General features: G+C 41.0%; 1 protein-coding gene across 1 annotated transcript in view; it reads right to left on the reverse strand.

Annotated features, from left to right (window-relative positions):
- Positions 1-13,048, reverse strand: part of LOC109951636 (ryanodine receptor 3) — a 171,865-nt gene that overhangs the window by 134,891 nt on the left and 23,926 nt on the right. Inside the window, exon 2 of the mRNA XM_020586240.1 lies at positions 4,281-4,400. Within this exon, the coding sequence (XP_020441896.1) occupies positions 4,281-4,400 (120 nt within the window). The remainder of the gene's footprint in view (positions 1-4,280; positions 4,401-13,048) is intronic.

A 13,048-nucleotide genomic window follows, 5' to 3' on the forward strand; every position in this document is an offset into this window, starting at 1 on the left:
TAAAAATGAACACAGCTGAATGTTTGCACACAGAGGGTTTTTTTAAAGCTCCTTTTATTTAAGCATTTCTTCGTGTTTTCATATTGATACTTCAAAGCTAGATGAGGCAGAATTTTACAGTTCACTAAAAACCACCTGCCAACATAAACCCAAGTCTGTACAGTATCAGGTGTTGCCACCTGAGGTAAGCCCTCTCTGCAGCCAAAAGTGATGAACCTTGTGTTTTTCTAAACAGCAACCACTGGGGTCTTGATCCTCAAAACATGTGACAATTTATAAAGAATTCTCGGCATTGGCATGTTTTAGCTAACAGTTGCTGCAATTCCAGGTGACACAGGGCTACATTAGCATTCATTCAAACTCATGTTTATGTCCTCCTGATGAATACAAACCTAACATCCACTTTTCTGTGAGCTCTATTTTTGATCTCCATTGACTCCTGAGAAAACTATATGAATCTTTGCCTTGCTAAATGTTCCACTATGTTTCCGAGATACTGTTTGGAGCTGGGTAGGTAGTGTATAGTGTGGGTTTATTACTGCCTCTGGAAACAATAGTAATGTGAACAGTGAGACTAAACCAAAACAGTAAAGGCCAGAAAACCAAAACAATGAACTGAAATGGCTCCTAGGAAACAAGGTAAATTGTAGTGTTGGTGATAATTCTCTGTGGGTTAATCAGTATAGATGACCCTTTTCATATTACGTGTACTCGGACTTTAAATGATGTACAAAATAAGTATAGGGCTAAGAAACAGCTGTTTACAACAAAGCCTGTGCTGTTGTCAGTTAAACTGTGAAAAGAGTACAGCTATCAATGCAGCTGCCTAAGAAAACAATACTGCTGCAGCATCCAATCTAAAGTACAATGACATGTTTGGCAAACATGTCCCTTCTCTAACCAAAGCAGCATTACCATTACCACAGCAATTTGTCCTGCATTCCAACAATGCCGATTTGAATTTAGTAGGGGAAGAACTTTTGCACCATTAACATAAATTCCACATGCAGCCAGAGAAAAGAAAACTGCTCCCTGAACCTACAGGGATATTCTGATTAGACTTTTACACAGAAATGTTGTGCTGACTGCTGTATTTTTATTGCACTTGAACTGAGGTTGTCTTTATTGAGTAGGCAATATTCATTAAAAGATAGTTTAAAACAGATTAAGTGCTCTCAGATCAGTCCACATGCAGACAAGTCAGATGGACTGAGCATCAAATCCAATCACAATCCAGGGCAGCAGTGGGTGGGACAGAAGAGGACAGTGGCAAACAGGGAACCAGGATTGGGGATATTGTGGAGTATGGCTATAAGATAAATGATACCAACCTAAACAAACTCCCATGGCCTCCTTAGTATCTCAGCTCTTCCCAAACTGGTTCATTCACACAGGTAAATCTGACCTCATTTGCAAAATTCACAAAACCCACTTTCAGGGGCTACTGTGCAAAATCTAAGTCATGTAGAAAGAAGTATAGTACAGTAGATACTCCAGGTGGACGGTGGAAATGCTTTAGTGAAAACAAATAGATGATCTGATTTATAGCAACACATGCTGGTATAATACAGCAGTCTTGTTTCCAGATATTCTCATTGGCCAGCTGTAGACTACAGATACAGATCCAAATACCACAGCTGCTTAATTTAGACATCATCATGAATGATTTGTTTTATTTTGAGCTACAGTATAAACTTGAGTTAATCCCAAATGTCTCATTTATGTTGTCCTCAGCCAAGCATGCAGACAAAAACAACACTCCAATGAAAACACTTAAAGGAATATTTAGTCCAAAACAAAGAAAAGCAAAATGTTAAATATTGGATTTATATTCATCTGGTGGCCAGAAACACAACTCCAAAGCAAAGCTAATGTTTCTCTGTATTTATGGTACTGGTGTAAATTGTTAGTAAAACTGCTTGCTAAAAGGTTTGCCATATTATTGTAACTGATAATATTGTTTCCGCTGACCCCAATTGAGCCATTTTTCAGGTGTATATATATATAAAGCTATAGTCAGGAGGTAACTGTAACACATTACATCTTTTGTCATGTCTCGTTCAATATATCTGAAGTCAAAATTATTCGACTGGCAACAAGATTGCATCATAATTTTTCATTAAAAAATATGTCTGGTAGGCAGATATTTTTATCTTTGAATGAAGCCATGCTAGCTGTTTCTTCCTCTTTCAAGTCTTTCTGCTAAGCTAACAGTCTCCTGGCTAGCCTCACATGACAGATGAGGGAGATATTGATGTGCTCACCTAAACCTACTGTACTACTACTGTTAATATGCAACATTTGAGCATCCTTCTCTTTCAATATGTATGCAACATAATCATGTTGAGCTATAATGTTTGGGTCGGTGAGGATTCTGCACTAGCCAGCCTTCTCTCTAGCAGTGGCACTCTGGAGAAATCATAATAAAGGGTTTGTGGGAAGTGATCCAGCTCTGCCTGCCTTCATCTCCCTGCATGACTAACAGTAGTGCAGTAAAATGACAGAGCAGAGGAGCTGGGGGGGCGGAGGTTCAGGCCTGTCAGGATGTCATCTAACAAGGTGGAGCACAGAGACAGCTTTACAGCAAATACCACTGGGTTTATGACCAATTGTGTGATAAGAAAATGAGCTCGACTAGACAATGGAAAATGACAGATCACATCTTATTTCTCTCACCAGTGAGAAAATCCAAAAGCGTTAAAGCTGATTGCCCCCAATGAGCTGATCTCCTACTTTGCCAGTCCTTTTCAGCTTAACTGGTGGGATTTTTCAAACTGTTATCTGTCTGCAAATATCAGCTGGCCAGACAGCACAGACACAGCATCACTGCAATGATGGTATGTGGGCTTCTACCCTCCAGTGGTCATAAGTCAGGTGAGAGCTGCTCCTAGGTCACAATTAACCAGCTTCTCACAAGCTGAGTGATGTCACAGTTTACACTGTGCACACTTTAAACCAACCTCTACCTGTCATCCTGGTTCTGAGCCCCATTGCTAGACTACTACAAAGGAAAGAGGGGACCCTTTTTGGTTGTCCATGCCAACTTCTAAATCACTGCTTTGGGTTTTTGCACCTCTCTGGTGTTGTTGATCCAAAAGAAGGGGTGATGTCTTTTCATAAAAAGACACAGTAGGCAAGACAAAGCAACAAATGGGGAGACCATCCATCACACCTGTCAGGCATAATTACCATCCAATATGGGGTGAAAGCCTCACCTCTCTGTGTGCACAATGTCCCTCCCTCAACATACACACCTATGTGAGAGCTGTTGGGGGGGCAGGAGGGGGGAAGCACACCGATGTTTGTTCACATGTGCTAACAAATACCTTTTCATGTTGTCCCTCTCTCCCTGAAAGACATCTTTTACACATATACACACACTGCATGTCAGGGGTGCCATTAGGTGTTCTGTCAACCAGTTTTACTACAGGAAAATATTAATGCTAGATCAGCAGCACAAAAACAGGTATCAAGGCATCACTTTTCTGCCATGCCTACATGATCACTGTTTAAGAGAAAAGGTCAAAAATGTGCTCCATAATGTGGATAGAAAAATGTATCAAGGTGGCAACACACTGATTGCAGAGGCAAAAAGTTAATTTAACCTATTAAACTCTGCACTAAGCAACACAAGCTAGCAAATGCGTCCACAGCTACAACTATGCTGCTCAGCTGCAATAAAGTTGTAGGCACTTTCAGCTAATAACTTCAGTATTTATGAAACAATCTATCAAAAGGGCATAATTTCAGGGTTTTATCATCTGACAGCAGAGCCACAGATGTGATTTCTCTGAGCCGCCAGAAGAAAAGCTCATCAAAGAGACTGTGGTGGATGTGAGCGGTTGTTCCTGCTCTGATGATGTGCTGAGCTGCCTTCTTGTGTATCTCTGCTTGGCTTCACTGATTGTTTGCTGAACCTAAACAAGGATGGACTAAGTGGATGCTTGGTTTCCATGGAGCTCTCGCCTTGGTGAATGCATCCTTCCATCAGGTTCACTTTTCTGCAAATTACATCATGTGACATTTGTAGATCAGTGTGTGTGTGTGTGTGTGTGTGTGTGTGTGTGTGTGTGAGAGAGAGAGAGAGAAAATAAAGTCGATTACATAACTGCAATGAAAACAAACTAAACATTAAATGAAGTAGATGATTTTTTTTATTTATCAGGGATGCTGAACAGACATGTCACATAACACAGCAATAACACACATCTGTGTTTCACTGAAGGCGAATGAGAATGAGAGAGGACCAAGCAATGCAACAGTGGAGCTGCTGCGCCTACCTTTGCTTCAGATGTGGGCTCCAGGTAACACAGCCGGTTGCCCAGCCCCTCAGCAGCCAGGCAGAACTTACGATTCTCCTTCTGGATACAGGCCACGCACTGGAGCACCACTTCATCATCCTGTCAAGACAAAACAGACTTCAGTCTTGTCTTCCTGTAAATTTCAGTTCAGTCTGTGCGTCATGTCACAATTCACCCACACACATGCAACTACAGTATCACATGTATGTCAGGGAGTGGCGTGTGCAGCTTCCGTCAGTGTAGAGGTGTGAACCCAATTAAAAGGCCAGTACTTGGAGACAACAGAATGAAGTTTAATTGTCCATGTGGGAGAGCTCAGGTGAAGGAGAAACAGTCAAACAGGCAGAAAGGGCAAGGCAGAATCTCTGGTCGGTAGTTCAGGCAGGGTGTCGATAACAGGCGTAGCAGTCAGGTGCAAGGCAGAAATCGTTAGTCAGTTAAACAGGCAAGGTTTTGTTCTCAGAATAACAGGCACTGGAATAAACACTGGAGAGTCTAGGATAGGCAAAGAACAATCTGGCAGCTCCCCACAAGGTGAGGAGCTGCTATATACTGAGGTAAACAAGTGTGAGTGATTGAACAGCAGGTGAAGACACTTTAGAGTGATGAAGTAAAGTGCCTGAGAGTCAGGGTGAGCTGGGCACAGGAAGTATTTTCAGAGTAAAAGCAGGGAACCGGAAGCCAGCGGGGCAGGATCATGACAATGTAATGTTCAAACATTCCACTCTGCACTAAAAATATACAGTAAAACTGAAGCACACCACAATGGGTTAATTTTACGAACTAACAAATTTTCACCCTCCTACACAAGTAGAGATGGGATGATGTGACTTTTTCTTGATATCATTCAATATGGTGTGTACGATTCAATCACAACACAATTAAAAATTCAGTGACAACAATGTATGACTAGCTGCGGCATACTTGTACTTTATCAAATATATTGAGTTTTGATATACTGTCCCATCCCTAAACAAGGGCTATAATTTTTTCTGCTGGGTCTTTTCCATTCTTTAAGTGATGATCAAACAGAGAATAACCATGGCCAACCCCTTTGACTCCTTTAGGCTGTTTACTCTTTATATGGTTTACATGAGACTGTGGCAGTTGATTGGAGCTTTTCACATTTTAAAAGGAAATAATGGTCAAAGTATGAATGAAGAATGAATTTACTGTATCTATGCAAAAGAGACATTACATAGGTTTTAAGCACTAAGAAAGCCTCCTTAATGCTGCTGATGTGTGTTTTGTGTTGGCCCTGCAAACACTGAAATGGACATTGTTACTCTTAGCAATAGCAAAGCAAGTGCAAATCTGCTGATTTGGGCTGCTGTAGGACTGGGTGGGGGGCTCTGCACAATGGCTAACTGCATTTTTTTTTTATCTGAGGGGGAGCAGGACACAGCAGCAGCAGTAGCAGTGCCAGTAAAGTACTCCATTACAGTGCAGCAGCACAATACATGAGAGAGAAACAGAGATACAGATAACTAGCATTTGCACACTCTATGTGGGTATACAGATTCTTTTTACATATGTGTGTTTAGAAGCACGCCATAAAAATCAATGTGGCAAGCCCCAGAGTCCACAAAACATGCATGACACATTCTTTTGTGTTTGTGTTATTTTGAGGTTCAGGTAACAATCCTGGGCAAAAAAGTACCATGTGCATGGGTGTCCTTCAGGATACTAATAATAGGTAGAATTTTGAATGAGATAAAATTGTATCACATCATGATATAAAGTCTAGTGATATTCTATATTTTGTTATTGTTATCAACCCCTGCAAACACTGCCCTGCTGCCATAAAATCACTATCATACCAAATCTGTAGATGTAAATAGCCCCCGCCTTTAACATGGCTGAGTAATGTTTACTAAACACTGCAATTTCCAGTTGTTTTTGAAAATTATTTAGCTTTTTAAATTAAATATATATACAGTATAACTGTGTAATTTAATGTGTAAATAGTAGTTTTACAACAAAAACTCCTTGCACAAAATCCATGTATATGAAATTTTCTGAAGCCACATTTCAGGGCCATTAACATTAGAGAAAATTTGCTCAGCTGTCATGGAGATGGCTCAGTTGTCATTATGTAAGTGAAGTGTGAAATTCTGGTCACGACAGCAGAGACGGAGATTATGCTCACCCGATCTGTAAATGACCACCTTTTCTCAAATCACATCATAATGACTAAATTGTCTTTATTGGTATTTAACCAAATAATTGTGAATATTATTGCTGCTAATTGTCTCCAATGCAAAGATGCACATACACAGGCGGGCAAACACACAGAGACACAAACATCTCTTGAATCAGAAATAACGTTCGTGTCTCTCTCTGTCTAGCTCATGAATGTGCAAAGAAAACATAATTCATGAAACTGTCTTACAACAAGAACTGAATTGAACCTCCAAGAGCACCTTGATACTCAATATCAATATGACCCTTAATAATCCCTCTCCCACACTCTGTTCTATGTAAATGCAGCATTTATCATCTCTACTGTATATACTGTATATAAAAGTACACTACAGCATATAAATGAGTGAGCTCTAATAGGAATCCATCTTATTTTCTTAGATTCAACCAATCATGTTCTTCTGATGCACGAGGAAATGATTACATTCAAGGACATTTTTGGACATTGCGCAGCTGGAATCACAAAATATCTTAAGGACATAAACATGTAGGAGGAAAAGAGGAAGAAAGCAAAGTACCACTCTCCAGAAAAGCGTGTTTCATGTTGTGGATCACCATGATCCTGCTGTAGGTATGATGGCATCTGAACTGCTCCAGTATTTCATGGGTTGCTCCAGTGCCTCCCTTGAGGCTAGGATTAGGCTACCACTGCTTACGCTGTGTTACACAGCACTGTACACTCATGACATCACTAATCTTCTTTCATGTGAGATACTCTACCTCAGGTTTAAAGCATCAATGCTACAGAAATAAATAGCAATCACTGCCTAATAACCACTTTGGCAGTGCAGGGTTACAACTCCCAAAGGATGGAAACAACATGACAACTACTGTTATCATTAATGTCTTCTGAGATGCTCTGACACAGCCATGTATCCATATTCTGTCACCTGCTTAAAATGTGTTAAATAAAGCTGCAGTCACCCAAACTACCAGCTTTTTGTGTACAGTACATGCCTACAAAAACGCTTTGATGCAATAGGGTGTGTAAATGTCTAAAGGAGTTCATAAAGAAAAGGCAATCATACCTCCCTAAGTATATCCCATCAAAGTAAAGACTTGTGGTGATAAAATTCAGACTCCACTCCTGCAGCTGCAGCAGATTTCAGGTCTGTGCCTCACTCTTTGAGGTCAGATTTGCTCTGTCTTCTTCAGCTTGATCCTGTGCCAAAGAATCCAGTGAACCAACAGCAAACTGAGCCAAGAGCAGTCCCCTGGGAGAGGGCTGAAGGGTAGACCAAGGTAGGTAAGAGGAGAGGAGAGGAAAAAGGAAAGGAAAGAAGGGGGAAGAGTAACAATGGAAAAGCTCCTGTTCACAGAAGCAAATGAGGCCAAATGCGCCACACAGGAGACCACAGCACTTGCCTCCACTTGCCTTTGTCCCTGTGTGACACTGTTGTACAGTGTACTGAGTAATAAGTCTCCATGATCATCAGGGGCCTGCTGCCAGTCAACACTTAACAGAGAGGCTGTGTCACACAGCAGGACGTTGTTCTGGACAGATTGATATAACTGGTTGGGCAATGCAGAACAAAATAGAGCCTTGTCTCCCTCTTCTCACATCCACTCACACTGTGCCGGTACATAAAAGACCTGAGGCCTCATAGTTTACATGCACAAAAAGCATAGATATGGCGTACACAAAATAATAATAATACTAATAATAATAATAATTTTAAAAAAGCTATCTGATTTCTAAAAAGATGTGAGAGAGATTTCCCATGCAATTTCCCTAACTGGAGAATGTGCACACTTTGGTGAGTTGCATAGTCTGTCCAAAACACTACCACAATGAGTGGTCAATGCAAAACAGTCATAAATATTGAAATACATGTTCTTGTGGAGAATGGAGGCAACAAACAACCAGAGTTTGAAAGGCTGATCGCTGCAGAAGCTGCTAATACAACAAACAAGACAATCTCCAAATTTTGCAACAACACTCCAAACTCCATACTTTTTCTTCACAGGTGATGATAGGTGCAGGGGGGTGTATGTGAGGTGACAGCAGAAGGCAGACAGTATCTGATAGTGTCTGTCTGTGCACCTGCTGCACAGTCATGTGTTCACTGCAGAGAATTTATACAAAACAAAGTCAAATCTTAGTTTGCTATTGTTCACAGTATTAGAAAACCCTGTTAGAAATCTACTGGCACTTGGTTCTCTGGTTCTTGTTTTAAGGTTTCACTTCATGTGGTTGAGATGAAAAGAAACTATCGAACACATCCCGGCATTATCCTTGGCAAAGTTGCGCCATGGTGTGCTCTGGCTCAAAACTGACTGGCTGGCTATTGAGTGTGAGTGTCAGCCCGACCATCTCTTCTAAGCCCTGAGGGTTTGGGAATAGGGCGATAAACCAGCACCAGATGATCACTTAATTAATCATCACAGAAGAATCACAGATGTAAATGTTTAAGATTTGGATTGGCCTCTATCTTTTGGCCTAAACACAGAGGTGCTAACGTGATAACAAACACAATATAGGCTGCCTGTTGTTTATCACACTGTGTAGCCTACATACATACTGTATGATTATTGATTTGATATGAAGCAAAATTAAACCCATTAGAAGGATCAATTTAAATCCTGGCTTCAGTTCAGTGTTTCACCATCTGCATCACCAATTTCCCATAACCAACATGCAAGTAATACACAGGTAAGAATTTTGTCCAGATGTGCACATTCTCACAGAAAGTTTGTTTTTATAAATGCAGATTTTTCCATATAGTGATGCAGGCCTATGCATGTTTGAAGCCCCATTTTGTGGGTACATAATGTTTATAAATTAGGCCCCAGCTATATCCCAAGTCTGTTAGTAGGCTATCCACAGCAGTAACATGTGGCGAGGAGAATAGAGGAGAGGACAGAGTGGAGACATAGGTTAGTTTAAAGTAATTGGATGATAACTCATAGCCTACAGCATAATATTGCTAACTCTGAAACACACATGTATGCACAAACAGCTTAAGTAACGCAAATTAATAACTGCATTCAAAAAACACTGCTATTAAGATTCATATCTAAATCTTATTTTTGGCCATCATGCTATAGCTTGTGATGGTACAGTAACTTTCTCTTTACTAAGTTCATACATTCTGACTGAATGGCACTATACTTAATTCTTACCTACCAAGACAATGCTCACATTTGAATGGTACAAACTTACTTAGACATCCACTAATTGGTAAAGACACCATGAACTTCTCCACATCCAAACTTAGTAAGTGATTTATGAATAGGCTCTTGTGGATGTCTGATCATGTGGTGAGCAGGAGATCACACCTCCCCGCTGGATTGTGATCTACTCTGGGTGTCTGTGTGTATGTGTGATGTTAATTTGTATGTTAAACTGGCCATGTGGTCATCTCAGGATGTCGAGCCCCCAGTCTCTGCAGGACATCCCAAGACAAAGCAGAACTTGTAATATGTTAAGTGGGTCTGTGTGTGAATGCAAAACAAGCCGACTTGTCTTTGTTAAAATGTGAATTGGCTGTCTGGTCGTGGAGAGATGCAGACACCAAAGACAGCTGGAGACGGTATGTGGGTTGTTAGATATGAGACAATGGTATGAGTTTTATAGATGTGTATTGTATCACTTTTGGTATAAAAGGGACTGCCCTTTACCAGTCAGATAGAGAACTCTACGCGACTGCTAAGTTGGGTCCGACTTCTCTCCATGCTGCATGAAATAAAGAATTCTTCGAAGCTACTCCGGGTCTCCAGGCATCTTTATTGGGTCCTGCACGTTTCCCACTACCACACTCTCCTTCATACTGTATCTGTTAGTGAAGATCAAATCAAGATGACTTTGTTTGCACCAGTGAATGAATTTAAACTACTCACATGACACTAATTGCAAGACATGTACCATATTCACCTATAATGGTTCTCCAGTAGAAAGCAGTGCAAAGCCAGTATTAATAGTACCAGAAAATTCTTGCAGACCACACATGCTCATTGAAATCTTACTGCTGCAGTGATTCATAGGCATGAAGCTTAATGCTTTCTCACACTGTGGTGTGATACCAGCAGTGACAGAAAGGGAATGAAAGAAAAACTTGGACTAGAGGAGCAAGTGCTTTGTTCACATGACTCAGTGTTGCAGTGTCAATGTGAGTGCTAATGCTCATATTGAACTGAACATGCTGCCCCCAGAGCACAGACAGAACGACACACAGAGAGAGAGAGAGAGAGGCAAACAGAGCTATAGACAGCACAAGGAACACACACACACATTATTAAAATCCCCAGACCAGAGTGACACCATAAATTAATGTTGACATCTACTTTCAGCCTCCTTTATAGGCATTGGTAAGGGATGACAGCTTGTTTTTGAGCAGAGTCAGTGGCCAGCCACGGGCACAAAATGTACGCAGCTGCTTCATGGATTGTTCTGGCATGAATACACTATGTCTGGAGAATCAATAAACACATTTCCAGTTCAGCTACAGTATCTGAGGTCCTTCATACTGTATCTGTTAGTGAAGATCAAATCAAGATGACTTTGTTTGCACCAGTGAATGAATTTAAACTACTCACATGACACTAATTGCAAGACATGTACCATATTCACCTATAATGGTTCTCCAGTAGAAAGCAGTGCAAAGCCAGTATTAATAGTACCAGAAAATTCTTGCAGACCACACATGCTCATTGAAATCTTACTGCTGCAGTGATTCATAGGCATGAAGCTTAATGCTTTCTCACACTGTGGTGTGATACCAGCAGTGACAGAAAGGGAATGAAAGAAAAACTTGGACTAGAGGAGCAAGTGCTTTGTTCACATGACTCAGTGTTGCAGTGTCAATGTGAGTGCTAATGCTCATATTGAACTGAACATGCTGCCCCCAGAGCACAGACAGAACGACACACAGAGAGAGAGAGAGAGAGGCAAACAGAGCTATAGACAGCACAAGGAACACACACACACATTATTAAAATCCCCAGACCAGAGTGACACCATAAATTAATGTTGACATCTACTTTCAGCCTCCTTTATAGGCATTGGTAAGGGATGACAGCTTGTTTTTGAGCAGAGTCAGTGGCCAGCCACGGGCACAAAATGTACGCAGCTGCTTCATGGATTGTTCTGGCATGAATACACTATGTCTGGAGAATCAATAAACACATTTCCAGTTCAGCTACAGTATCTGAGGCAGCTCAAGCTCTCTATACCAACTTCCATAGAAACTCATCGTATCAGCAGACTATTTGCTTTATATTATTTATTTGATTTACCATTGTATCTCCATTCTGTCTTGGTTTGAAGCAGGTTTTGTTGAAAAGTGCATGGATGCTCAGTTGACTTTCCATGAATAAGTAAACAAGAAAACACCACCAAAGCAATGAAAGATAATCTAATCTGTGGTGGTGCAATAGTCCCATCTATATTTGATCCTCATAAGGTATGTGTGTGTGTGCGTGTGTGTGTGTACCAGTGTGCGTGCCATCTGGCACATATTGAACTTTAGACCTAGATTGTCTAATCATTGTTGGCAATCTAATTTCTCAATCATCACAAGCTCACACTATACAGCTGTGAGCAGCAGCCACCATATGGACCAGTGCGACCCATCTTGAGGATTACATCAATATGGCATTCACTGTAAACCAGATACAGCAACTTGAAGTTACAAATGACTCCATGTTAAATGACACAGTATGTTTGTAGTTGCTGTTAACTTAGGAGTGAGAATATTCTTAATGATGAGGGCTGCTATGGGAGAAGGATTGTAAACCATTACTGAATGAGTCCTGCAGGCAGATCAAACCCCTCCTGGGTCTGGAGGTATTATTCCTGTCGGCATGCCTCAGCATCAAAGGAGCAGAGGAGCGAGTGCTGTAAAGCATTTCTTTGCGCCTTGTAGCACTGCGTTGCCTCCCCAGCTACTGCTTTAATGTGAAAAGCTAAGTAAGCATTTTTATCACTTCCTTGCTTTAGGCTTCTAGTGTCCAAGCTAATGAGCAAGTTCAAGTTTAAGGTGTTTATTTTGTCATATGCACAGTTAGGAAACGTGTTTCCCTGTACAATGAAATTCTTACTTTGCTGTCCACATGAATGCCACACAATACAAATGAAATATAAAGTAGATAAATAACACAAAATCTAAGGCACTTTAAGCAGCAGCAGATGCAGCAATATAATAAAAGAATATAATAAGAGAATGTATGCTGCATGGGAGCAGCATGTGCAGCAGTCAACAGCCATTGTGCAATTATGCATGTGCAAATTGAGAATGTAAACAGTACATCACATATTTCCTGGTAATAAACTCCTCAGTTGTTTAGGAGTCTGATGGCAGAGGGAAAGAAAGAGTTTTTCAGTCTAGTGGTCCTGCATTTCACACTTCTGAACCTCCGGCCAGAGGGTAGGGAGGTGAACATTCCATGCTGGGGGTGGGTGGAATCTTTGAGGATGGAGGCAGCCTTCCTACGCACCCTGCGGTGGTAAATGCTCTGCAGAGAGGGCAGTGGAGTCCTAGTGATCTTCTCCGCAGTCTTTACCACTCTCTGCAGGCACTTGCGGTCCATAGCAGTAGTGCTGCCAT

The sequence above is a fragment of the Monopterus albus genome, unplaced genomic scaffold, assembly GCF_001952655.1.
Source record: "Monopterus albus unplaced genomic scaffold, M_albus_1.0 scaffold400.1, whole genome shotgun sequence".
Taxonomy (NCBI): Eukaryota; Metazoa; Chordata; class Actinopteri; order Synbranchiformes; family Synbranchidae; genus Monopterus; species Monopterus albus.